Below are 25,814 nucleotides of genomic sequence, written 5' to 3' on the forward strand. Positions count from 1 at the left end.
GAGCTTAAGCTTCGCGGAGTCTCCCCGAGCTTAGTCCCATATTTAACAGCATCAAAAGTCTAGAGCCGCCACTGAGTAAAAGCTTCAATAATTCCGCACTAGTTTCGCGGTAAGATCCAGTAGGAAAAACATTGCAACCATGAAGTGTGCACTCGAGACCTCACATCGCCAGTATCTCAACTGGGACGAACGGTTAATATCTTAACCAGAGCTGTGCGACCTCTTTCACGGTCGTGACCCTACAGAGCCTACCTGCACCCCACATCGTTCTCTCAGCTGCCACGAGAGTCAAGGAACAGACTCCAGACCGTGACACTGACCTCCGCCCCCGGTATTCCTCCCCGACATCTTATGCAAAACCCTTACAACAACCCCATGGGGAAAAACATTAGACCCATACTGTCGGATTGAATGAGAATACTTAAAGGCATGTACCCGACACCTTGTTGACCAATATCACTCATCCATCTTCATCATTCATCAACAACAGCCAAGATGTCTTCCATCAAGTCCAAACAAGAAGTTGACACCTCCAAGCTCGATGATGAAGTCGGTGAATTCCACGTCGAACAAGCTTTCAAAGCCTCCGACGTCAAAGTCCAAGCAGGCCAGCTTTCCTCGGGCTACGAGTCTCTAAGCTTATGGCAGACTGTCAAAGTCTTCAAAGTTGCTACGGCTTATTGCTTCGCTGCTGCGTTTAGCGCCGCTACTGATGGATATCAAATCGGGTACGTTTCTTTATCTCTATTAACTACAAGTCCATGTCGTACTAATCCGAGCCAGTATCAACGGCAGTATCATCGCCAACAAAGGCTTCGTTCACCAATTCGCGACTGCGACCAACGCCGACGGAGACGAATACCTCACTGCCCCTATCCTAGCTGGCTGGAGTTCCATAATGTCCGTCGGCCAGATCATCGGCATGTTAACGATTCCCTTCCTGTCTGATAGATATGGTCGCAAGAAAGCCATGTGGACCTATTGGACTATTCTTGTTAGCAGTGTCTTGTGCGAGACTCTAGCCAGGACTTGGCCCGTTTGGCTCGCTGCTAAACTCCTCGCGGGTGTCGGAGTTGGCTCCCTTCAATCGACCTTGCCGGTCTATATCTCCGAGTGCGCACCTACTCGTATCCGCGGAGGTCTTCTCATGTGTTATAGTCTCTGGTGGACCATCGGATCCTTCTTCGCCTACATCGCCCTGCAGTTGCTGAACCGCAAGAACCCCAACATCTGGCTCACACCTATTTACACCCAATGGGCTCAGATCGGTATCATGTGTCTCATTTACGTTTTCCTCCCGGAGTCGCCAGCTTGGTGCGTCAGTCGCGGTAACGCAGAAGGTGCCAAGAAGCAGCTGCTCAGGCTCAACCGCGGCGTCGCCGACTATGATGAAGAGCATCAGTATCAGATCATCGTTCAGACCTTTGAGCACGAGAGGGAGGTCGCAGCTGTGCAGAAGAAGGAGCATTGGTATGCCATCTTTCGCGGGATCGATGGTCTTCGAACTGTCATCTCGCTGTGGCCGAACCTGACGCAGCAATTCATCGGCCTCACACTTTTTGCGACGTTTGGAACCTACTTTTTCCAACAGGCCGGCCTGGCTGATCCTTTTACGATCAAATGCATCACGTCTTCCATCAATATTACCACGTTGTTGATCGTTGTCTTGGTAGCTGACAAGATTGGACGACGCCGCATCTCATGCTACGCCACGACGCTTTCGTGGACATCTTGTGTAGTCATCGGAATTCTTGGTCTCATCCCCAGAACAACGGCGACTTCAAACATCTTTGTCTTGTTTGTATGCCTCTGGAGTAAGTCTCTTTCCCTATCTGATGATCGTGCCATGATACTAACAGTGTTTAGATGTTGGAATGATCTCCAACGGCGCTGCTGGTTGGGGCTTCATAGCTGAGATTTCTTCTCTACGTCTTCGTCCTTATACTGCTGGCTTTGGCGCTGCCTGCACTTGTGTTGCTGGAGTTGTTATGAACGTGCTCACTCCTTACATGGTCAACGCCAACAAGTGGAACTGGGGCTTCAAGACTGGCTGGTTCTATGCTGGTGTTGGATTGCCCTTCCTCCTTGGCACTTGGCTTCTACTTCCGGATACATCGGGGTAAGTAACAGAATATGAGACATTCTGCATGAAATTGTGTACTAACATACACCAGGCGATCTGCAGCTGAGGTTGATGAGCTTTTCGAGAGGAAGATTAAGCCTTGGAGGTTCAACGAGACCAAAACCACCGCAGCCTAATAAAATACCGTTGCCTGGGCTTTCCAAACTTAGACTGCCTGAGAAACAAGGTTGTTTAGCTCCGATAGTCTTCAGCTTCCAATGTTGCCTACTTATTTGCGCCGGAATGCTAGTCTAGAAAGTATGTGATACTGGTAATATGACTCAGATTTCATGGTGATTTCTAGATCTGGATGGCGCGGCTGCAGACACTCCGATGACCGGCTAGCCAATTGGTTGCCATTAATAGTATCTCTGAGGAGTCACTGCTCTTATCTGTGAATAGTGAATAGTAATGTATCGTATTGGAAGGCGGACAAAAGCAATCTGGTGATGGTTCGAATGATTGTGAAAATGAATGGCGTTTCATGTCTACCCTGTTGATACTTGATGCTCATCCGTTGCCACAGCTGTCTAACGCTTGAATACCAACCGACACTGATACGGCATCAAAACGCGAACACTGATTCGACAGGTCAATCATTGTCGCACCTCAGCCAAGCCATCTGCGGTAAAGTGGTCTGACCAACCCGAACTAGGACATGGCTAAGACATTGGAATTCGAGCACAAACTCTCAATATTGCCAGACAGCCACGAGTAAGTTCGATCCACACTCGTGAGATGCTGTTTCGCATGCGGTGCCCTGTCCAAGCCACAATAATCAGCCAGCCAACGCTCTCAGCCAAGGGGGGGACATTGTGTCTTTCAGCATCTGCTGATTCGCAGCTGAGACACTGCAAACACATTCTACATAAACTCTGCCTGTTCCACGTGGTAAAATAGACCTCCATATCCGCCTCACGATTATCAATCTGTATAATCTTGTAACATCAGATATTTTGCCTTTACGTTCCGTATCTATCGAAATGGTCGTCGAAAAGGGACACAAAATCTTCATCCCCGCTGACCAGCTCACCACGACTGAGATCAAGGTTGAGTGGGAACAAACCTTTCGCGCACAATCGGTCCCGTACTACGCAGTACCTTTCTTCAATAGAGACCAGGGTGCGAATACCCTGTCTCCCTTTGTGCACGCACCACGCTGATCATTCAACAGACAATGAGGAGAGCGTCATATTTATACAGAAGACCTATCTCGACTATCTCAAAGACAAGAGTGCACTTGAAGATAAGATCACGGTGATCGTGGATGACTCTTTTCAGTATGGCCAGAACAGGGAGAAGACTAAACGCTGGCTGGTCTACCATAACAAGATGAACAATCCCTACCAGGTACGTTGATCAGGCCACGTAGTTTGAAAGCAAATGTGCTGACATGTTTTATTTAGTTGCGCTTTATGTTGGGACTTATATCCAAGCTTGGCAGTGACGCCCTTAAGTTCGGAGGAGGTTTCATTCCCAGCCTCGACAGGGAGATGCTCAGGTATTACTTTAGTGATTACCTTCATAACTTTTAGCCAGTCAAACACCGGGTATCAGAGTGGGTGCGAAAGTCTAGCACCGGCGAGTAGGGGGTTTGCCGTAAAGTTTTCTTTCCATTTAACAATTGACTTCAGTGCAGCGCTAAGTCCCTGTATTACTTTAAGAAGGCACAGGTCCAATAAGAAATAGAAGATAAATACAAGGTTGACCGGAAACCTTTCATGGTTCTGATGCTGATACGTCTCCCCTTGAAGATGTGCTGTGACTTAATTCTCCAGAGTTTATTTACTTATCTATGAGTACTTTAGAAGGCTAATAGTATTAAGCCTTAGCTTTAAGATGGCCTTTATTAGTATATACAACCTGCTAACAGGTAGTAGCAGAATAGTATTAAAGTATTAGTTAGTATTGTAATTCTATTAGTGTTTGTCATTTAGCTCAAGGCAATGATAATGGTTTTGGATCTACCCAACCTTAATACTTCGGCTCGGGTTTGCTCGGACCAGATCGGGACCTCCACCCCCGGATTCCCCCCAGACCTTCCCCCGGACTTTTACTTTAGTTATATTAGCAATTTGCGAGACATATAGATATATAACGGCTGCCTCACTTCTGTTTCCCATAGCTTGGCTCGACATACAGTCTTGCACGAAATCTCAAAATATGTTTACAAACTTACAGATATTGGGCGCATTGCTTGTGCTCACCAACAAAGCAGTAGCAACAAGCACTCAGCGCATTGTGGAAATTGCTGGCATCAACACCAGCAACGTGACAATCTGGGACTGCCCCTCAAGCACTAGTCCTGATGTCAGCCTGCCAATGATTCAAACCGCTATGAACGATTTTGCGTATACATTCTACACCGAGAAAGACGTCAAGCGTGCATTTGAGCGCTATGTAGCAAGCAACTACGTACAGCATAACCCCAGCATTCCGGACGGCAGAGATGCAGCTGTTAAGATCCTTTCGCCTTTATTTGGTTCTCCAGATAATACCTTTGAGGTGTGTGTCTGTTCTCGAGCGAATATACATGCAGGTGAAGCTGATATATTTAGATTGCCCGGGTTATGGTAGGGCCGGAGTACACGACGATCCATATCAAGGCTGGAGGCGCCAATGAGTCTTTGACAAATGTCTTTGATGTTTATCGGACCAAGGGATCATGCATTGTTGAACACTGGGATTGTCTGCAGGCTATGGAAAAGAACACCACGTCCCATCATCCATACTTTTAGTCTAGGTTCTATCTGCCGGAATAGTAAGCTCTCAGCCGACCGTTTACGGGTAGAACTTACCGATTCGCCATCGGTATACGAGGAATAAAACGCGAGAGAAACAAAAGGCTCAGTAGAATCATGCATCAAGAAGAACCATCAATTTTGTCTTAGAGGAAATATGTACATTAACGATGCTACAAACAGACTCAATAACCAATACCGCCAGCCTTATCTAACGTCTCCTTACACATGCGCAGAAATACAGCTCCCAACTCTTTTCGATGTAGAGGAATAAGACTAAAAAACAGAGATGCTGTGACGCGGAACAATGTCTTGCGATGCAGCCTCACAGAGTAATTGTTCTTGAGAAAGTCAAAGAACTGCTCCTGCAGCTCATTCAACAACTCAGTATCCGCCTCATCCAACAAAGGCTTATCATCCTCCAGAGCACCCGTGAGATCATAGTTATTAGCGCTCATGAAGAGAATGTAATCATAACCGCACAGCGACTGCAACACCTTTCCAAGATCATAGTTGATGTCGCCCTCGGGTGTGAGGTAGTTCTCCAGTTGGCACCGCACATCAATGAAGCTGACGGTTCGCTCGTCATCTGAAATGATGGCGTTGCTGAATACTGGATCACCGTGGATGACGTTAGCGTGCACGCCCTTCTCCTCAGCCTCGTACGTGTCGAGAAACTCATCCAGGCGCGCGAATAGCGAGGCAGCTAGTGGACCCAGCGCATCATAGCGATCGCGATGCTGGAAGTACCTGCTTCGCAGCTTGGTGCCGTAGTTGGCGTAGATATTGATGGGATGATCACCAGGTCTCTTTGGTGCGAACTTGGCATCTAGTGCCTCGGGGACGTCCATGACGGGCTGTGAAGTGGTGTTGGGTGCAGTGTGAATAGTATGCAGGGTCTCGAGGAATTTGGTCAGTCGACCTTTGGTGATGGAGCGGCCGACGAGGAGATGAGAAAACGTGCGCCCACGGCGGTTCTCCATGGTGATGCTGTACGTCGAAGTAGCAGGGATGTAATCCACGCTATACACAGAAGGGAAGATTCGAGACAGCGTAGGCGGCATATGAGCGTAAAAGTACAGCTCACCAAGAATAGCCTCAGATTTACTCGACTTGATGACCTTGTCCCTAATGATCTGGACAGTGTTGAAGTCGCGCGCAGCAATCATACCAGCCTTCTTGACATCCTCGGCCGAACTCCTACGGACCTGACCGAGGCGGGGTGTGACTTCAGGCTCGTCGAGGATCCAGCCGAGTTCACGCGCGGTGTCAAGATTGGCGTTGACAGCTAGATCATCGACGTACACGTCGGCGTAGGGCTTGCCAAAGTTGATCTCGTGGTAGGGAATCTCGTAGTCTGAGAGTTGTGTGAAGGTGACGAGGCCGACGTCGGCGAGGACTCTGCCGGGGTTGCCGGAGTGAGTCTTCATTCTGCGCGCTGTTTGCTGGAGGACTTTAGTATATAACTTGGATGGTGGGATGGTTTACTTACGATGATGATATAGTGGCCAGCCTTGTAGAGCTGCTGCACGAGACGAATATTCTTGGAGATAGGAGGGCAGGTGGAGTAATCACCCGAGACAGCAGGAACTCCGACCAGTGTCATATCCAAGTCGAAGCAGAACCGGCGCTTCTTCAACGTGGCGGGCATGCTGTGATTATCCTTCTTGAGGGCCGCGAGGAGCTCCTGCAGTTGCTCTGGGGTACCGACGACAGCAAAGTCCTTCTTCTGAAGAGGCAAGCCGATGAAGGGAACACCGCTTTGGACCATCATAGAGATGACCTGTGAGGTATAGTACTCGCCGACTTCAGCACCGTCGGGATGTTTGACGTCGAGGTTCTCAGCGGCCCAGATCTTGAGGTCGGCGGCGGAGGGGAAGACGTAAGCTCCCGTGTTGGCTTTATTGCTGATTGCTTTCTTCTCTTGGATGTCGACGATTCGCTCCGAACCGGGTCTGGGTATAGCAGTCAGCATCGGGAGGTAAGAGGGGAATGGGACTGGCAACTTACGATTCGTTTTCTGTCTGGATGTAAGAGAAGATAGGCTTGTCGCCTTGGTCGATGAAGTAGAAGCAGCCGCCATGGCCGCTGGGTAGCTTGCGCACAGATGACAAGATGTCATTCCAATAAATCGTATCGCAATCAAGAGATACTGTTCGGTGTTGTAGATGTTCTTTGGTCATGCTCTGAGTGACCATGTATAGCTAGAGGAGAGCAGGCAATGTTAGACAATGGCCATCTGGGCCAAGGCTACGAATGGTATGTACTTACAGTCTCACTAGCACCCTTCGTCTGGTGTCTCAACAACAGCAACTTCATATTAACCTTTGGAAAGTTCTTGCTAACAAGCTGACCGATTCTGAACTCATGGTCAATCTGCTCATTGACAGCAATCCATAGAGTGTCTTTAGGGCGAAGGCTGAGATTGTCGATCAACCATAGGAGCATCGGCTGTCCAACAATGTTGATGAGGGGCTTTGGGAAACGGTATCCCTCTTTGGCAAAGCGGGAGCCGATACCGCCAATGGGAATGATGACATTGACAGGCTCATAGTCATCTGCGTGGCCATTGGTATCATGAATGTGAGGCATGATGAAGGATGTAAAACTATCACTGAGTTTAACAATGAGGGGATTGATTGAGACGAATCTCGAGGTGATCCATCACTTTAAATCGCCCTTCACTAAGGCTGCTTTTGTGCGGGAGTAGTTAGTCTCCTTCCCTTCATCCATCCAGCTGGAATCTCAATAACCAAACCGCAGTTAGCGATGTTCCAGAGGCACGCCACTCCCTCGAGACTCCCGCCGAGAACGATTTACAAACCCATGTGGCCATAGCTCTCGACCGAAACCGGGTTCGGCGCGCGCCAGGAAACGTTCTTGACGGGATGCACAAGGTTTGGCGTTAGTTCCATTACAGAAAGTAAGGAATGTTGAGTTGATCGTAGGGGTAAAGATTCACGAGTAGGTATCGCGGCGGAAGGCGTTCCGGGATCTTGGTTAGCGAATCGAAAGTAAAATCAACGGTCTGGATCTTCGATAGCTACCATGGCATTCACGTATTCGTCCGAAGGGTTGTCGGAGTATGTATTGGACTAGCATGCCTGTCGCCGCATTTAGTCTAGAGCGGGAACTCGTATAGTGTGTGTGATTGACGCGGCTGCTGTAGAAATTTATGAGACAGCCGCGTGGCACCGACTGATATGAAACGCATCGCCAAGCAACAAGAATGTAATCTTAGAGTGCTCGTATTGTCTAACAATCTTTGTGGGCTATTTGCATTGATAATGATTGCGGTGCTGCAGCAAGCGCTTCCACTCCAGCGCCCTCTCACTGGAAGCTTTCCACAATGTCCGTATTAGGCCTGATAACTAAAGCGGCGCGCCACAAAGATACACTAAGGTAACTAACAAAGCTTGCACCAGTCTCGACACATGGGAATGAAGGAATGATCCAGACATGTCATACCGCAATCTGGATCTCCCCCGAATTATCTGAATGCAGATCCCTCACACAATCCCCTTGTTCTCCCTCTGGACCCTTGGCCGCAAACAGGGGGAGAACAGAAAAAAACAAGCTTTCAGCACCCGGGTCCCGGCAACTGGAACCCCATTTCTCGGTGACACCTTTCAGCCCTAAACACTTAGACCCTCTAGAATCCCGTTTGGAGCGCCCACTACCGAATACAGCATGCCTCAGGGTCCCTGTTCCTGGTTAGTGCTCAACCCTCATTCGCCAAATTGTACGAGTGAGGAATGTGGCGTATCTTCAAGGTATGTGAACGGCGGCGAGCTGATATCTGTGGCGTGCGTTCTCGACGCAGGAACATCGTTATCGTTACGCTTGCAAAGGTGTAAGCTACTTGTTAAAGTGATACTAAACTTTCACCGCGCACTTCGACTTTTTTTCCCCCGTTCTTTTGCTCATTCTAACTCAGACGACGCGGAAACAAATCATGTCTGCAACACGGTTTCTACGCAAGCTATCGCTGCGCAACAGCAGCCCCCAACGAGCAGCGTACATCGCTGCGCTGGGGCTGGTCGGTATCCAAGTCGGCATCGGCGTTATCATGAAGACTGCGCAGAGCGGTGGTTCATATGCTTTCTCACCATCGGGGTCAATCACCATCTCCGAGTTTCTCAAATTGATTTTGTCATCGATATTCTTCTACCGCGAGTGTAAGACCAGAGCGCAGACGGGCGTTGGGCCTTCGACGAGAGGGTCGGATACGGCGTATGCGAGCCTCGCGGATGAGCATCGGGATCTGGAGATTCAGGATAAAGATGGCGACGCTGCGCTAGACTCGGAGGATGAGGGGTCAAGAGATTCGGGGCATTCTGCGGCGCCGTTGCCTTTTGGGCTGCGGACGTTTTGGGGGTATGTTCGTGGTGAGGTTAGGAATGATGTGCGCTTTGGGTTCTATAACCTGGCGCTGATTTACATTCTTATCAATAATTCGGTAAGTACTTTGTCTCGGTTTCTAACTTGCAGCATAACTAATGATGCTTCATCAGCTCTTCTTGAGTTACAAGATGGCAGATCCAGGCACCATCCAATTGACGAAAAGCGGCGTCACGCTCATCACAGCCTTGGTCATGATTGCGACTCTCAATCAGCAGGTGTCCAAGACACAATGGATGGCAATCGCCATGCAGGTACGGCTCAATCTCCAAACGCCTCGAGAACCCACAACTAACAAATGACTCCTTACAGCTCAGTGGTCTAATCGTCACCCAATATCAGCCCGGCAAGGGCGCCCTCTACCCTCTCGACACATACGCCCTTCTTCTTTTCCAGGTCTTTCTCAGCGCTTCGTCGGGCGTCTACAATCAAGTCCTTCTGAAGGCAGACGACTCCAGCCTGCACGCCAACAACATGATCTTGTACGCCTCTGGCACAATTGTCAACTTCTGTTGTCACATCACCATCAAGTGCGTAAGCTCCAACGAGCCGAGCTTTTTCGAGGGATACGGAAGCATCCACGCCTTCTTGGTCATCATGAGCAATGTTTTCATCGGCCTCGCAATTACTGCCGTGTATAAGTGTAAGTCCAGGCCTCCCTCCATCCTCCAAGAATGGTAAGCTGACCAACGTTTCTCCATCTAGATGCCGACGCTCTTGTCAAGTGTTTCGCGACCGCATTCTCGACCGGAATATTGCTCTACCTCGCACCTCTCATCTCAGACACATCCCTCAGCTTCCTCGTCGTCCCGGGAACATTCATCATCTTTGTCGCTACCTGGCTCTACATGGAGAACCCCGTTCCAAAGCCCACCACCACAAAATCTGATACGGATACCAAGACAGGCTTCTTTTCCAAACTTGGTGCCGTTGTTCAGAACAAGAGGATATTGTTCATCTTCATAAACACTCTCATCACGGTCATGGCAGTGATGGCTCTGGCGATGTACCAAGTGGCCATGCCCACCAAGTCTATAGCCACTGCACCTGTTGAAGCAAGCACGGTCGCGGTGGCAACAGCACCAGACGCCGACGCTCCCAAGATCGTCACATCGCCTTTCAAAAACACCATGGCCTTCATCAGATGGAACTCCGTTCACCCAGAGCGCATACCGACTCTCATGAAGTACAAGCCCTTCTTCCGCGACATTCACATCTCAATGCCCGATATGATGAAGGATGAAGGACGCAAGCCAGAGTATCACAACATCACCCATGACCAGAGCACCCTCACCTTCCACATCTATCAGCAAGTCGCCGACACAATGCAGTTGATCCTCGACCAAGAGCCTGAAATTGATGGGCTCTTTTATTATCACTTCGACGCCTGGATCGATCCTCTGGCCTGGGGCGGTATCGATCGCAACAAGATCTACTTCCCCATGACATGGCCTGAGATGAAGCCCGTAGGACCCCAGTTCTCTTGCATGAACGACACCAAGGGCTATGACTGGGGTGGATGGGGCGGTCCTCACTACCATCTCAAAGCTCAGCTTGCTAGCGCTCAGCTGGATCATTTGGATCTAGGTTTCAAAATCGACATCAATGAGTTTTGTGTCGGCTGGAGTGACATCTACTTCATCCCCCGCAAGTTCTTCAAGGACTACATCATCGCAGCACCAATCTTCAAGTCATTCGATGTCTTCCACGAAGTAGGCATCCCAACAATGCTGCACATTATCGAGCAAAGCCATCGCGAGTCGCCCTACGTGCCGGCGATGGAGTTGTTCTCGGACTGCTGGGGCTACTGCTGCAAGGATAACCCTAGCATCTACGATGTCACAACCTACCGATGCGGTCATCGTCTTGATTACCGTAATGAACAAGTGACGGGGGCTTTTTACGAAAAGCTCGATGCTGAGGCCAAGTACCTTGGACAGCCTATGAATGGGTCGCATGTGGCGAACCTTACTGAGATGTTTCCGCCAATAAAGGAGGAAGATAAAGCGAAATTGCCAGCGACGAGGAGGAGAAGATAGTTAGCCAATAGATATTTAGATGAGACTGCACTGTTAAAAGCGCGATAGCCAATGAATCTTGTTACTTTTAACTTTCAGATATACCTTGGTTCCGAGAATGTTGAAGCCCTGATGCGGAGGCATAAAGTTGATCTGTTGAAGTAGAGTTTTGCGGAACACCAATGTATCTGTGCGTATAATCTTCGAAAATCAGCCCTTCTTCGACTTAATTCATGATATTTACTGGCAATGATCCATTTGGGAGCCGAGTTGCTGGTGTCAAGGTATGATAAAACTATGGATGACGGCGGCCTATAAGGTTAAGCTTTAGGCTGCGAACACAGATAATGAATGGCAATACGATATTCTTTTCCCCCGATATAAGGTTTTACCCAGAAGCGACACTGCCGAAAACCCTACCCCAGAGTAAACTTTAATGGAGATAAAAACTTCAGAGCTCTCGAGTCACTACACGCCTGGCATATTTAATACCTCCCATTCTCCTACCATCTATACACAAACATACCGACCTTCCACCTGACTCACCTCATCAAGAGCTCAAGACTATTATGGAGACTCCCTGCTCAAGCTTAAATGATACCAATGAAAGCCCACAGCATGACATCATTACAATTTCGTACTATGCATACTCTCTATTTACGGAATCCCCATATCTTGTCATGTCTTCTATGATAGACTCGGACCAATATCGTGAGGAATGTTCTAGCTATGACTCCAAATATCTCACAACGACATCGTTCCCATGGAACTCGTTATCAGAAGAAATGTAAGGCTTGATCGAAAAGGAGCTCCAGTACATGTTCTTCGAGGAAACAGCTTTGTATCTACGCTCGGCAAATGAATACGTCGTTGGATGGTATGGGACTTCGGATCTTCCGAGCGCCAGATATCGCCAACCGGCACAGGTCGATATTGATCGAGAAGAAGCATTCCAATTCTTGAATAAGGAGATTGCAGTGTATATTGATGCGCATACTGTTGAGGACATGGACTTGGGTTATATCGGTCGTTACTTATACCGTGCATGGCTGCATTTGCACAAAGGACGTCCGCCATTCCAACGTGGAGGCTTTCTTGCAAAGCCGCTTCGAATTTCCAGGAAGCACACTGCATCTTTAGATGCGCTATCCTCATTTCACAGGGACCTGACAAGTACACTCTCTGTACATCTTGATGACCTTGTCCATTTTGAACAAGGCAGAGATCACTCGACTTTTGCTTCTCAGTCAGTCAACCCATCAGTTCAAACTCTCAAGAATCATGGCTATCTAATGCGACCGCTCTTCTGTGCAATCTATATGGTCGTGGACAACCAGAGTCTAGCTGGCTACACCAACCCCCCTCGAGTTCCAGAACGCGTGAATGGAGATTGGATGGCGCTTCGCAGCCAGTTTCGCGCCAACCAGGTCTCAGGCCATACTGTTCTACTAGTCAAAACAGGCGACGATTCCCACCTTTCCACTCCGATTAGCTTCTTGCCTCTCTTCGACGCTGGTCTGGCGCTTAACGTCAACCGTGAAGATTACCAGGATGGGGAAGAATCTGAGGTCGTACGGGTCAAGATAGATGATGCCATTTCGTTTATCTGGGATCTTACTACGAAGGAGATGAATTGCAACAAGGATAATCTTGACTTGGCTGAGAGTCTGAGACAAGAACAGGATATGCACCGTAAAGCTTGGGTCAGCAAGGTCGTGGAGCATGCCCAAGAGGTTGGGATTGACACCAATGGCTATTCTTGGCAAGCTATTCGGCGAGCTCTGGCGAGGGCTAATAATGAAGCATTTGACGAAGATCAGGTTGATCCATATTGGGAGACGATGATCTGGTGGAAATGTATAGGTTGATGGATGGAATAATCCAACGTATTTTGACAAATAATAGATTAATTAAACTAATTTTAGGACAATTTTAGGTAAGTTTAGTACGTTCTATGACTAGATGTGTATATCTTAGGGTGGTCGGTTGCTCCCTGTGCCGTGGTCGCGACGCTCGCGACTTGGTGATGCACCAAATTCAGCCGAGGCTAAATTTGGCGCCGCAATTTACCCATGGCAATAGTAGAAACTCGTTTGGGTAGGGAACTACTTACAAGAAGCCCATATATGCCTTTTACTATTTAAGTACATCAATTCATAGTCCCTATTACTTACTGGCCAGCTATTCATTACAGCACTTCAACAAATCCCATCCAGCATTAGTACCCTCCAGATCTTCGCCATGATTTTCACCTCCCGATATGATATTCCCATTCCTGATGTGGACCTCCTCACTTACATATTCGGTATGCACTTTGCTCCCTAGCCTCAGGCATATTGATTGCTCACCCTGTGAAGATTTATGGTCGGAGGAGTCACAACAAGCTTCTTCAGACAAGCCTGTATATGTAGAGGCTCATGACTCGACTAAGCAACTTAACAAAGCACAGCTTAAGCACATGGTTGAATCCATAGCTGCTGGATTGCGGCACACGTTCAAAGTACGAGACGGCGATGTCATCTTGGGGTTTTGCGAAAATTCCGTCAGTGACTTTTCTCGTCGCATATTTTGCCTTGGCTGATTGTCGCAGATTCTCTACCCAGCAGTAATTCTTGCATCAATTGCCTCTGGGGGAGTCTTCACTGGAGCTAATCCGACATATACATACTCCGGTAAGTCGCGAGCAGGCCCTCGATGATACTGTTCTTAGATAATCCGATATTGGCTAAACCACACAGAACTGGTCAATCAGCTCACGGTTTCGGGCGCCAAATGCATCGTCACCGATAGCCCCCGACTCGAGATGGCCGAGAAAGCTGCAAAGGCTGCAGGCTTACCACCAAATTCCTTGGTCCTCATCGACTCCAAGGGCAGCAGCTCAGTCCATGGGGTTTCATCCTTCCAAAGTCTTCTGGGTCACGGAACTTACTCTTGGGAGAGGATTTCAGACCCCAAAGTTCTTGCTAATAAGTATGATGCCAGCAGAGCTCTCTCGAAGTCAACGGACACTGACATCTCCCTTAGACTAGCAGTCCTCAACTTCAGCAGTGGCACAACCGGTCTCCCGAAAGCGTGTGAGATCACCCATCGCAACTTGGTCGCCAACGCGGAGCAGAATCTACATCTTGACCGCGTGGCGAGGAAGCGCAAGAATGACCCAACCTTTGCAGCCAACGATGTTCACTGCGCCTTTCTCCCATTTTACCATGCCAGTAGGTAACCCCCCTCACTTGACACTCGTGATATAAGCTAACGGGCGATCTTAGTGGGCCTTATCACCTTTTGCATCTTGAACGTAAAGCGATGCTGCACAACTGTCGTAATGCCCAAGTTTGATCTGAAGTCATTCCTCAGCACGATCCAGAAGTTCAAAGTAACTTACCTAATCTTCGCGCCACCAGTAGTATCCATGCTCGTCAAGAGTCCTCTTGTTTCTCAGTACGATCTCTCTAGTGTCAAGTTCCTTGTCTGTGGAGCAGCACCACTCCAAGCCGATGTCGAAAAGCGACTTGAGGCACTCTTCAGCAAAACCGGCGCTCGCAGCCGTCAAGGATGGGGCATGAGTGAGGCTACTATGTCGATTTCCATCTTTGGGCCTGATGAGTTTGATCCCTCTCATGGAAGCGTTGGATACTTGGTGGCCAATATGCAGCTTCAAATCATTGATGAGAATGGCAAGGCTGTTGGTTATGATGAGGAGGGTGAGGCTATACTTGCCGGACCCAATGTGTTTAAGGGTTACTACAAGAACCCTGCTGCTACCAAGGAGACTTTCACTGATGATGGATGGCTCAAGACTGGGGACATTGTCAAGGTTGATAAGACTGGGCTGATTACTATCGTTGATCGCAAAAAGGTTTGTGTCGGCGGGAACTTGCACATGACATGCGCTGACAGGGAATACTAGGAACTCATCAAGGTCAAGGGATTCCAGGTCGCACCATCAGAACTAGAAGGCCATCTTTTGGAACACGACGGTGTCCAAGACTGCGCAGTCATTCGAGTTCTACGGTATGCAAACACCCTCCATCACAACAATACTCCACTAATAACCACTCAACAGAGACGGACATGAACATCCTCAGGCTCATATCGTGCGAAAGAAGCCAGATGCAACAGCCGAGTCCATCCTCTCATTCATGGACAAGCGTCTCTCGCCCATTAAACGAATCACAGGTGGCATTGTCTTCACCGACGCCATTCCAAAATCCCCGTCTGGCAAGATTCTTCGACGCTTGATCAAAGATGGCTTCGCTAGCAAGGACCCTAGTCCTCGTCTATGATCAATTCGCGGGGGGGAACTTGTCCTGATTAGGAGATTTTCGGTGGAAATTTCACCCTCGGCAGAAATTTTGAGCCGGTGGAGAATGGTTGATCGGTCTGGTGACACTAACTGCAGGTCGCCAAGATCGAGGGTTGTACTGATCAGCAATTTGAACCGTTTGTTTTTACGAGACAGTCCGAGGATTCCGGTGGTGAAGTTTATTCTGAAACTAGTGATATCTGGCAGCTTTTACTGGTCATTGTGTCGGTGACAGAAGCACGTCGTGTCATTATCGGAATAGTCTGACTTAATTAGGAGTCCGAGTCACTGCTGGAATATACTTTGCTTTCTCTCAACTTCCCCAGATTTGACCCCGCGAAATGCTACCCCACGTTTAAACTCTCCGGCCAGCCAGGTTCCTCTTCTATGCATTACCTACCCAGTTGAACTTTCATTGTCACATCATCGCCAGGAACACATTACCATTTGCAACCTAACCATGCAGGAATCAGAAACTCCTAAATCAGCGCCTTCGCGAAGACGAGCCTCCAAAGCTTGTATGAACTGTCGCGTTAGAAAAGTCCGCTGCGATGTTGTCCGAAATCCCGGAAGGTGTACCAATTGTGCGCTTGACGATACTGAGTGCACCGTCATAGCCCGGAGGGCCAAATAGTAAGTTCTGTCCCCCTAGTAGCACGGCGGGATTATTCACCAGAAAAGCCGCAAAAGACCATCAGTCATAACGGGGAGACCAAAGCCTGTGGTGTTTAGAAATAGCTTCCAACAGCAACAAACAAGAAGCGATACTGCGGTCGTGAGTCCAAAGTCTTCGTTTGGCCTTGAACAAGGTGAAGCCTCTTTGGTATTTGAGACCCGGTCGGATTCTACCCCGGAGAGCCCATCAACATGCTTTGAGAACGTTGAAGAAGTAACAGCCGCAACGGGATGTACCGAGAAAGCGAGGCAGCAGTCGATAATTCCAGGCCAAGAACATCATGAACATGAACCTTGCGCAGTCCCAGGTGGCACGATATCACGTCAAAGTGCAGCACCAAACACCAAATCACATATCACATACACCTATTACCCATTCCTCACCCTCGACATGTCTGGCCTTGAACCCAGTGATGTTCATTATCTTGAGTCTCAGATGTGTCTGAGCGTTCCTACGCCAGACTCCCTGGATGACTTCATTCGAGAGTACTTTCTACACGTGCATCCTGGTCTTCCCCTACTGGACGAGGCCGACTTTTGGGCTGTTTACTCTGGTGATAAGGAGCCCTGCGGGGAGCCTACTATATCACTATTTCTGTTCCAGGCAATGCTGTTCGCTGCCTCCAGTGTGAGTTGCCCGAGATATTATCACCCGTAAGCTAGCTAACTTATAGAAGTTCGTCCCCTTCTCAACTTTGAAATACCTTGGTTTCACCTCAAGACATAATGCTGGAGAGAGATACTTTCGTCGCGCCAAGGTAAACCGTACTGACACCCAAGTCATCGATCGTTGAACCTGACTTCTCCATAGCTTCTGCTAGATATCTGCTCCAGCGATGACGTTGCCTCTAATGCGCAGGGAGCACTCTTGCTATCCTACTACATCAGAGCAAGAGACCGAGCCAGGAACAACTCCATATTCCTTTCGACAGCTATTCAACTCGCGCAGGGCGCTGGAGCGGATCAGTTCCACAAAAGGCCAGACCAAGACTCTACTACAACTAACAGGCTCAAGAGGCTCTGGTGGTGCTGCATAGTCCGCGATCGTATTTTGCCTCTCGGTGTTCGGAGACAGTTACACATCGCTTCAATAAATCCGACTCTGGAGCACTTGACTGAGGACGACTTTGAGAAAGAGATTCAGGGATCTCAGGTATACTCACAGAGCACCAAGCGGAGTTTAGTCCAGCTGTTTATCAGCCTTTGCGACTTGGCTATACCGTTTGCCAGTGTCGTTCAAACCGTTTATGGGATGGGCTTCTCCGCTGTAGATGCCATATCACCAATAATCCAAAACCACAAACAGATCGAAGAGTCTATCAAGTTTTGCGAGATCAGTCTAAATGCCTGGTTTGATAAGGCGGCCATCCAGTTCCCTACCCCCGCGGGGATCATAAGTACTGAGAAATCGCTCGTTCTGTACACAAATCTGGTGTACATATACTATCAGTAAGTTTACACACTCCATTTCAATACTGATTTCTAACCATATCCTTTTATCAAGCTCCGCCCGTGTCGCGCTATATCAATATGAGGCATTCGTCGTCAGTCTTACTTCGCCAGGCGCTGGTATGGACGACAAGTTACATCAGACGCGGCTTCAACTAGAAGATGCTATACTGGGAATCACAGATAACTTGAAGGAGCTAGTTCAACTCAAGGTCGCAAGATTTCTTCCAATCAGCATGTAAGTCGAGACCTTTGTTCCGCACCTAATGGGGCTGACATTTATCCAGTATTGCGTACGCAGCGCTACCTCTAATGCTGCATGTTCTGGATGTCAAGCTTGCAAAGCAACCATCACAGACAGCGCGGAAGCAGGGCAGACTCAATATATACATGGAAGCCATGAAAGGACTACAGAACATTTACGATGGTGTCGATACTGTCTGGGCGTATATCCGCGCAGCCATTGACTCTGCCACTTCTCAGGCTGTGACTACACCAGATGCCAGCTGCAGCAGCGCGATTTGCCCCAAAGAATTCGATTCTTTCCATGCTGCGGATGGCTGGGGTAGCTTCCTATCACAGGAACCTATTCTCTACTTCCGCCTCTCACGAACCATTGATCTGTCCTTGGCCGTTGGGTCTTACGCGGAGGATTCTTCACTCAGCCTATTACTGGCCACAGTGCAGTTGTCGAGTCCGAGCATTGTGTTGGCTGGTGTTGATGCTCTACCAGAGAGCCAGACCACTTCTGGTGCCTGCGACAAAACACTTATAGATGAGGAAGCAAAGATGCAGATTGACGATTTCTGTGTTATGAAATCTGACATATTAGACGAAATTGGAAATCTGGATGGATATGACCTGGATATGGATCATTTTCATACTCCTGAGTTTCTGGACATGTTTGAATTGAACTTGTAGGATGGATTGAACAGCGAGATATGAGGTTGGATTTGAATAGCATTGAGCGTCTTGCCATTCCTTTATATTAAAGAACTGACTGTCTCCATCAAGAGCTCAATTATCGACCCCCTCGCGTGCTGGTCCACAGTAGATTCGTTGAGAAAAGCTCGTCAATCTACAGGATGACCGGCCAACATCGACGCAGGTCCCGTTGGGTGATGATATTCACCAAGTTCTTTGTGCTCATTTAAGCTCCCAGCTATAAGTCTTGACTGCGCATAACACATCCGGCTCACAGTTTGTGATGAAATTCACAAATATTCATATTGGCGTTTACACGGTGACGTTAGGCAGATCCGGGGGAATGCAATGCAATGAGCTTGTGTTAACATTCATCATTACGGAGGTCCTGATGGTGTAAATCCACTAAGCGCTACCAGAGAAGAGCAAGTCATAGGAATTGCATTATACGGCGGTTGTGAACTGATAAGACTTCATATCCCAAATAAAATCTTCAAAGCTTAGACCCAGCCGCCCTTCCATATTCCAATCTTGACACCAATCCTGTATTGTGCGAATGCAGTTCTCGTCGGATGATCTTTGCAGTTGCATTCCTCGCAATCTTTGATACTTCCCATACCCCTCCTCGAAGCTTCTTGTATCCTGCCACCTGGCTGTCTACGAGTTCATGGATCTCACGGAGCTGTGCAAGCTTCGTTGCCTCATCCGACTCACCATCCTTCAGGACAATATATGCGGTTGGCAATTCGTTGTTGTGGGGATCCAATGTATATGACACGGCGCAGTAGGCAGCTGCAGGGTGGGCTGAGATGTACTGCTCCAGCTCCGAGGGACTCACTTGGAACCCGTTGTACTTGATGAGCTCCTTTGTTCGCCCTACAAGCTTGAAAGTACCCTGAGAAGAGATGGAAACAACGTCACCAGTATTGAACCAATCACCCTCAGGGAACGCTTGCTGGTTGGCACTTTCGTTGTCCAGGTAGCCTTTGGTGATGTTGAGTCCCCGAAGCCAGAGCTCCCCTGGCCCTCCAGTAGGCGTATCCTCGCGGTCTTCGGTGATAAGCCTTGCCTCAATCCCAGGGAGAAGAGTTCCAATCTCGTCTGGTGCCACAGGATCTGTCGTCCTGGTCGCCGTAATCCAGCAAGCCGCCTCAGTCATGCCATACATGTTCAGAAGGGCCCATTTCCCTGGCCCAAAGTACTTCTCAACTTCTTCTGCCGTGGCATTCCCGATACTTGGACTGACTCTCTTCACGCTAGAGAGATCGTAGGTCTTGTCGCGTTCATGAAGGAAAAGGTCTCGAGCGATAGGGGGCACAAGCTGGATCGTGGTAGGTCGTGCTCTCTGCGTCGTCTCCCAGAACTTTTCAGGTGAGCTCATGATTATGTGCTTTATGCCTGTCCAGGGCCCGAGAAAGAAGGGGACTGTCCCGTTGGCTAGGTGAACGAATGGTGTGATGGCAACAACAGATTCTTCCATAGTCCAACGCTCAGGGTCATGTGCAAATAGTTGATGCACATTCGCGATATAATTAAGATGTGATATTTTGACTCCTTTTGGGAGACCTGTCGTGCCTGACGACAAGTGAATACTGGCGAGCCGGTTTTCTGTGTTGTTGTAGTGCGGCACGGGTAGGATCTTGTCATAGCGTATGTTCTCGTAGAGATCTCTGTAAGAAGAAGAATATTTTGGAGCCAATGCTACCAGTATATGCGGCGTTTGAAACCCAGGATGCTTCCGCTTTGCTAAACCAATAGCCTCTTTGACTTTGGCGACGAGGGGTCCGTAGGCGATGATATACTCGGACTGTGTCAGTGAGAGTGCATGAGCAAAGTCTTGGACGGGTAGCTGATGGTTGACGGGGCAAAAAACTCCACCAAGCCATAGGATGGCGTGAGCCGCTTCGATCAATGCCACGCAATTCGGAAGAATCACGGTCCATCGGGTTTGATCTTTTGGCTGGTAATATTCCTGCAATGCGAATGCGATTGCTCCTGCACTCTTCCGAAGTTCTCCAAGGGTAAGCTGTCTCCCTTGCAAATCATCTTCGAAGACAATGTGGCTGTCAGGCACTGGTGGCGATCTTGCACTGGAGTGCAAAAGCTCCGTGAGGCTGAGATTCCGTGGGATTTCAACTTGAATATTGGATTTATAGATCGACATAGTGCTTCAAGAGATGTATAGAATTGGTAAGCAGTGTAGAATAGTATTATGATAGTTGATGGTCTTGAGATGCCTTGATGACATCTTAAGAATATGGCATTCTGCTAGGTATTTATCACCCTGCAACTCCGGTAAATTTACTAACCAGAAGCAGTATTGCTATTTAACCGAGCTTCAGTCCTAGGAGTAATAGAGGTACTATATTCCTATACTGTTACTTATTCTATGCATGTCCTATGCATGTCCTGCCATGCAGAAGGTATCAAGGAGAACTAACCGGAAACAGTATTATTATTGTACCGAGCTTTTATCCCGGCTTCAGGTAATTTCCCACTAACCTAGAACCTTACAGGGCGACCATCCCAGGTGATCTCTGGAGATCAGTGAAGCAGAACGCGGGGTTCTGTCATTTCGGCCCCAACTTTTCACCTCGGCTACTTATACTCTATATAGTAAGACTGAAGCAATGAAAGAGACTTCACTTTTTGATAGTACAATAGATAGATATTAAATAACTCTACTAACTCTATTAAATCTGAACAGCACTCGACTTATCGTACTATCTGATCATGACTTTATCTAAACGATCCCAGCACATAGCCACGGAAATACGGGAAGATGGTGTCGCTATCATCTCATATGACCGTCAAGAAGTTGCAAATGCCATCAATACCGACACAATGAAGGTAATGCAATGATATGTGTATCTGAATTAACAACATCCACAGGAATAAGACTGACACACTGCATCGCGATTTAGGAGCTCTTGGATGCTTACACGCGTCTCTTAGCAGATGATAACGTCAAGGTACTTATTCAAACAGGCAAGGGGGGCTTCTTCAGCGCCGGTACGTTCTATAGTTTTATATCGTGAGTTTGATAATCATAAGATCTAACATTACATCAAGGGATGGATTTATCAGATCAGCAACAATCCTCTGCCAACCCAGAGGGCCCGGCTCTACTTCAGTACGCGAGAGCTCCTTTCATCGCGCAACTACGAGCTAATATGCCCTTGCAGCACCATGAACAAGCTTATGATTGATTGCGATAAAATTCTTATCGCCGCCGTTAACGGTCCTGGCGTGGGCTACGGTACTAGTAGTCTCGGGTTATTTGATCTGGTATATTCCGTTCCTGACGCATACTTCTTCACGCCGTTTGTGAAATGGGGTCTTGCCGCTGAAGCCTGCTCTAGCTTTACTTTTGCCCACGCCCTTGGACGTCAAAAAGCATCTCATCTTATTCTTACAGGAGAAAGAATGACCGCCCAGGAGCTTGAATCCACCGGCTTGATCAGCAAGATCCTCCCAGCTGCTGGTTTCCTCGACACGGTCCTCGGCATCGCACACAGAGTGGCTGAGCTTCCGCCGATTTCCTTGAAGGCGAACAAGAGCTTGGTGACATCATACTTCAAGGAGGAGTTGCACCGAGCGAACGACTTGGAGTTGGAATTGTTTACAAGGCTGGCTGCTGGTAGCGAGACGAAGGAAGCTGTGCAAAAGTTTGCTATCGAGCAAAAGGCGAAGAAGCTGAGATTGGCGACAAGAGGCAATCTTTGACGTCTTTCAGCGTAAACCCGACTAAGATTTTCGACCGCGTCAACAAACGGAGGCTTTCACGTAGCTTTCTAAGCTCTCTCGGACTCAGACACTGGGCTGTTTCGTCTCATTTGCATTTTCATTAAATTTACAGAATTAAGCAGTTAATGATCGACTTGATTGTAAAGGATGTAAGGTCGTTAGGGCTGAAGCGAAGCATGACGCCGTAATTAATATTAAATGCGGTACAGGGTGACCAGCCACAGTCCACCATCACCGCTCGGGTAGCGATAAGATAAGCGAGCAAGTGCGCCGAGTCAGATGTCAGCCAAACCCATACTTGCTTAGAAAGCTGACATGACCTTCAAACATATCACTCAACCCTCGCTCCGCACACAGTGAAGAGACCCGGGGCTCAATAAATCACGCGATAAAATACTCTAATGCTCTAATGCGCTCCTCGATAAGATTGCTTGCAATTCGCGATGGTCGGTGTACCGACAAGCAAAGGATGTCGCTTATGTCTCCAGCGAAGTGTCAAGGTATGAAGAAGTCTCACAGTTTTCCTTTCGCAGTATCAAATCTAAGCTCAGGGACAGTGTGATGAAAAAAGACCGAGCTGTTCCCAGTGCCGAAGAGGCGGGCGGACTTGTCCAGGCTATGTACGGCAGATGAAGTTTGTTGATGAAGGGCCTAAAGTCCGACGCACAAGACGCAAAGCTCAGGCCTCTGTGACCCCATCAACAGATGAAACGTCTAAGTTTGCAGCCCGTCATAGTAGAGATTTGCTTCATCTCCAAGAAACAAGCCCTGATGTTAGGCTTAGCCAGCCAAGCAGCTGCAAGGCGGAGCGCGACCAAATACTCTCTTCCTTCGTGTCAGCCATGTTTCCGCTTGGCTCCTCGACAGTGCAAATCTCATTTCTCGGCAGCTGGTTATGGCATCTTCCACCTCGACTCGGTGGCAGTGCAGTCCTGGACCATGCTGCTATGTCGGTAGCATGGGCATATTTCGCAAAACTCTACGGGGATCCCATCGCATTGCGGAATGCAGAGATCTCGTATCTATGCGCCGTGAGAAGTCTGGCTACAGCTATTGATGATGCCAAAGAGCAAGTTAGTTCGAATGTGCTCTGCGCGACTGTCCTCCTTGGGCACTTTGAGGTATTTCCCTATGCCTGATCTGGTCTTCTGAAGCTGACATTAGAATCTAAAGACCTTTGTCAATGTTGGTTATGCGTGGATAAGGCATGCTGGCGGTGCTGCTCGACTTATGCAGCTTCGGGGTTCTCAGCGGTGTTACGAGTCTGCGTTCGAGTACTCAATGTTTCTTGCATGTCGCGGAGCAATTGTCAGTCTACATTCTACAACCTACTATACAAACACTGACATCTTCTCAGATTTCTGAAGCTTTGACCTCTGGGAAGCCTTGCATTTTGGAGTCAGAAGGCTGGCAGAATATCCCAGATGGCCTGATCGAGTTTCCTCTGTTGCCAGCATCACCCGATATGTACCATCGGATCTTCGGCTACTTTGCTCTTATCCCAGGGCTGCAGAGTCGGATGAGTCTTTGTGACAGGGCTATCTCTGATGAAAGACGAAACGCTCTCCTGTCAACGGCGCGACAGCTTCGGCGAGACATGAGGCAGTGGTATCATGAGTATATATCTCAAGATAACAAATTGAGAGAACCTCGCGGTGTATCCCCAGTATCAGAGGGCTACCCGTTCCATTCACGTTACGAATATCACGATGTCATGTCAGCCACTATTATTGTTGCATATTATGCATATATGATCGTTCTCAATCAATCAATCGCTCTCTTGGATACTTGCGATAGAGATGACTCGGAGAACCAAGGCCTCGCGACCGTAATCTGTATGTCTGTGGATTACTGCCTGCACGCCGGATACTGCGGCACACAAACCATGAGATTTGCCTTACCCATTGCTCACTCGGCATTACCTCGCCACTATCATCAATGGACCAAGAAATGGATGGAAAAGTTCAACGCAATAATGGAGGCCACAATGATTCAGCCATTGTACTCTTGATCCATCTATATACACTCTACAATAACAGCAGTTCACAGCGATCTAATATCCAGTAACAGACTTCGGTCGGTAAGCCGACTCAAGCTTTGCAACCTCATCATCCGTCAGCGTGATGTCAGCAGCCAGCACCGCTTCATCAATGCGCTCCTTGCTGTTCAAGCCGATGATCGGATTGACTCCCTTATGCAAGCACCATGCAGTCGCAATTACCGCCATGGGAACTCCTCTCGCCTTAGCCACCTCCTCCACAATGTCAACTGTAGCCTTGTCTGCTTCGTTCTCTCGATCGTAGAGTCGACCAAGTGTTTGGTCATACTGTGTCCTCAACGAAGTCTTTTCGTCAAGGCCGTTCCAGGGACGAGCGAGGACACCCCGTGCGTTGGGAGACCACTGTAATAAATATTAATAACGCAACATGGTATCATTTAAGGTTGGACTCACGGGAATACAACCAACTCCTGTGTCTTTGCAGTATGGCATCATCTCTCGCTCTTCCTCTCGGTAGAGAAGGTTATAGTAGTTCTGCATCGAAATGAACTTATGCCAGCCATTCTTGTCTGCCACATTCTGCAGCGCTTGGAATTCCCAAGCAGGCATCTTCAGTCGCAGATGTTAGCCACCATGGGATCAACGGAGAGATAACTGAGATTTGACTTACAGAGCTAGCTCCAATATAACGTGCCAATCCAAGTTCTACCACGTCGTTCAAAGCTTTCATGATCTCCTCCCGCGGGACATCTGGGTCCATACGCTGGATCTGCAGAACGTCAATGTAAGTGCCCAACCTCTTGACACTAGCCTGTACTGCATCAAAGATATGCTTGCGTGACAGTCCAGCTCTGTTCACCATCTCCCCATCATTGATGGAAGCAGCAAAGACAGACAGTTGAGGCTCGCCGGGGGCACTGGTGGCGAACCGGCATTTGGTCATGATCACGACGCGCTCTCGGGGAATGTTGTACACTGCCAACGCTTTGGCGATGATTTCTTCGGAGACACCGTTCGAATAAAGATCAGCCTGTAGAAAGGATATCAGTGTTCAATTCTCTATGTCCTTTGACGAAAGGGAAGGCCATTCACTTACCGTATCCCAGGTGTTGATGCCGGCTTTGAAGGCGTGTTCGAGGAGAGGCAGGGCTTCATCTTCCTCGAGAACCCACTTGAGCCAATCTTTGCTTCCATAAGACATGGCTCCAAGAATGATCTTGGAAATCTTCAAACCAGAACGACCAAGTCTGGTATAACCCATGCTTGTTGCTTGGGGCTGAATGAGAAGGTCTTTGACATAGCCGTGTTGAGAGGAGGACATGATGAGAGTAAAGCGATGTGCTATCGATATGAGTTGACAGTTGATTTTCTCTTAAGATTCATCATTTGGAATGACTTTGATGTGAACCTTTTGTAACCTCCTGTATTGCAGTAA

The 25,814-nt window shown here is 48.4% G+C and overlaps 10 protein-coding genes across 10 annotated transcripts; 7 read left to right on the forward strand and 3 right to left on the reverse strand.

Annotated features, from left to right (window-relative positions):
• Positions 1-495: 495 nt before the first annotated feature.
• On the forward strand, positions 496-2,259 carry FTJAE_3381 (maltose permease; the record flags this gene model as incomplete). Its single annotated transcript, XM_037349672.1, has 4 exons — positions 496-728; positions 784-1,814; positions 1,867-2,119; positions 2,175-2,259. The coding sequence occupies 4 exons, from the start codon at positions 496-498 to the stop codon at positions 2,257-2,259; spliced, it is 1,602 nt and encodes a 533-aa protein (XP_037209514.1).
• Positions 2,260-3,105: 846 nt separating this feature from the next.
• FTJAE_3382 (uncharacterized protein) lies at positions 3,106-4,860 on the forward strand (the record flags this gene model as incomplete). The annotated part of the gene is made up of 6 exons (XM_037349673.1): positions 3,106-3,244; positions 3,297-3,472; positions 3,529-3,623; positions 3,662-3,680; positions 4,304-4,627; positions 4,681-4,860. 6 exons carry the CDS (start codon positions 3,106-3,108, stop codon positions 4,858-4,860), a joined length of 933 nt encoding a protein of 310 aa, XP_037209515.1.
• Positions 4,861-5,048: 188 nt separating this feature from the next.
• Positions 5,049-7,455, reverse strand: FTJAE_3383 (capsule biosynthesis phosphatase; the record flags this gene model as incomplete). Its single annotated transcript, XM_037349674.1, has 4 exons — positions 5,049-6,308; positions 6,356-6,818; positions 6,874-7,067; positions 7,135-7,455. The coding sequence occupies 4 exons, from the start codon at positions 7,453-7,455 to the stop codon at positions 5,049-5,051; spliced, it is 2,238 nt and encodes a 745-aa protein (XP_037209516.1).
• A 1,363-nt stretch (positions 7,456-8,818) lies between these two features.
• Positions 8,819-11,303, forward strand: FTJAE_3384 (UDP-galactose transporter; the record flags this gene model as incomplete). The annotated part of the gene is made up of 4 exons (XM_037349675.1): positions 8,819-9,322; positions 9,378-9,518; positions 9,577-9,907; positions 9,970-11,303. 4 exons carry the CDS (start codon positions 8,819-8,821, stop codon positions 11,301-11,303), a joined length of 2,310 nt encoding a protein of 769 aa, XP_037209517.1.
• Positions 11,304-12,011: 708 nt separating this feature from the next.
• On the forward strand, positions 12,012-15,565 carry FTJAE_3385 (4-coumarate ligase; the record flags this gene model as incomplete). The annotated part of the gene is made up of 11 exons (XM_037349676.1): positions 12,012-12,069; positions 12,120-13,131; positions 13,208-13,218; positions 13,477-13,587; positions 13,640-13,824; positions 13,873-13,954; positions 14,021-14,252; positions 14,307-14,494; positions 14,549-15,138; positions 15,190-15,293; positions 15,346-15,565. The coding sequence occupies 11 exons, from the start codon at positions 12,012-12,014 to the stop codon at positions 15,563-15,565; spliced, it is 2,793 nt and encodes a 930-aa protein (XP_037209518.1).
• Positions 15,566-16,045: 480 nt separating this feature from the next.
• On the forward strand, positions 16,046-18,630 carry FTJAE_3386 (cutinase transcription factor 1 beta; the record flags this gene model as incomplete). Its single annotated transcript, XM_037349677.1, has 6 exons — positions 16,046-16,218; positions 16,324-16,888; positions 16,938-17,018; positions 17,072-17,709; positions 17,765-17,947; positions 17,997-18,630. The coding sequence occupies 6 exons, from the start codon at positions 16,046-16,048 to the stop codon at positions 18,628-18,630; spliced, it is 2,274 nt and encodes a 757-aa protein (XP_037209519.1).
• Positions 18,631-19,126: 496 nt separating this feature from the next.
• On the reverse strand, positions 19,127-20,797 carry FTJAE_3387 (AMP-binding enzyme; the record flags this gene model as incomplete). The annotated part of the gene is made up of 1 exon (XM_037349678.1): positions 19,127-20,797. One exon carries the CDS (start codon positions 20,795-20,797, stop codon positions 19,127-19,129), a length of 1,671 nt encoding a protein of 556 aa, XP_037209520.1.
• Positions 20,798-21,366: 569 nt separating this feature from the next.
• Positions 21,367-22,359, forward strand: FTJAE_3388 (dodecenoyl delta-isomerase; the record flags this gene model as incomplete). The annotated part of the gene is made up of 4 exons (XM_037349679.1): positions 21,367-21,483; positions 21,558-21,645; positions 21,706-21,766; positions 21,819-22,359. 4 exons carry the CDS (start codon positions 21,367-21,369, stop codon positions 22,357-22,359), a joined length of 807 nt encoding a protein of 268 aa, XP_037209521.1.
• Positions 22,360-23,222: 863 nt separating this feature from the next.
• FTJAE_3389 (C6 zinc finger domain protein) lies at positions 23,223-24,391 on the forward strand (the record flags this gene model as incomplete). Its single annotated transcript, XM_037349680.1, has 3 exons — positions 23,223-23,501; positions 23,554-23,688; positions 23,738-24,391. The coding sequence occupies 3 exons, from the start codon at positions 23,223-23,225 to the stop codon at positions 24,389-24,391; spliced, it is 1,068 nt and encodes a 355-aa protein (XP_037209522.1).
• A 42-nt stretch (positions 24,392-24,433) lies between these two features.
• Positions 24,434-25,700, reverse strand: FTJAE_3390 (alcohol dehydrogenase; the record flags this gene model as incomplete). Its single annotated transcript, XM_037349682.1, has 4 exons — positions 24,434-24,781; positions 24,833-24,988; positions 25,050-25,409; positions 25,476-25,700. The coding sequence occupies 4 exons, from the start codon at positions 25,698-25,700 to the stop codon at positions 24,434-24,436; spliced, it is 1,089 nt and encodes a 362-aa protein (XP_037209523.1).
• Positions 25,701-25,814: the final 114 nt, after the last annotated feature.

The sequence above is a fragment of the Fusarium tjaetaba genome (genome assembly GCF_013396195.1).
Source record: "Fusarium tjaetaba strain NRRL 66243 chromosome Unknown NRRL66243_c0000064, whole genome shotgun sequence".
Taxonomy (NCBI): domain Eukaryota; kingdom Fungi; phylum Ascomycota; class Sordariomycetes; order Hypocreales; family Nectriaceae; genus Fusarium; species Fusarium tjaetaba.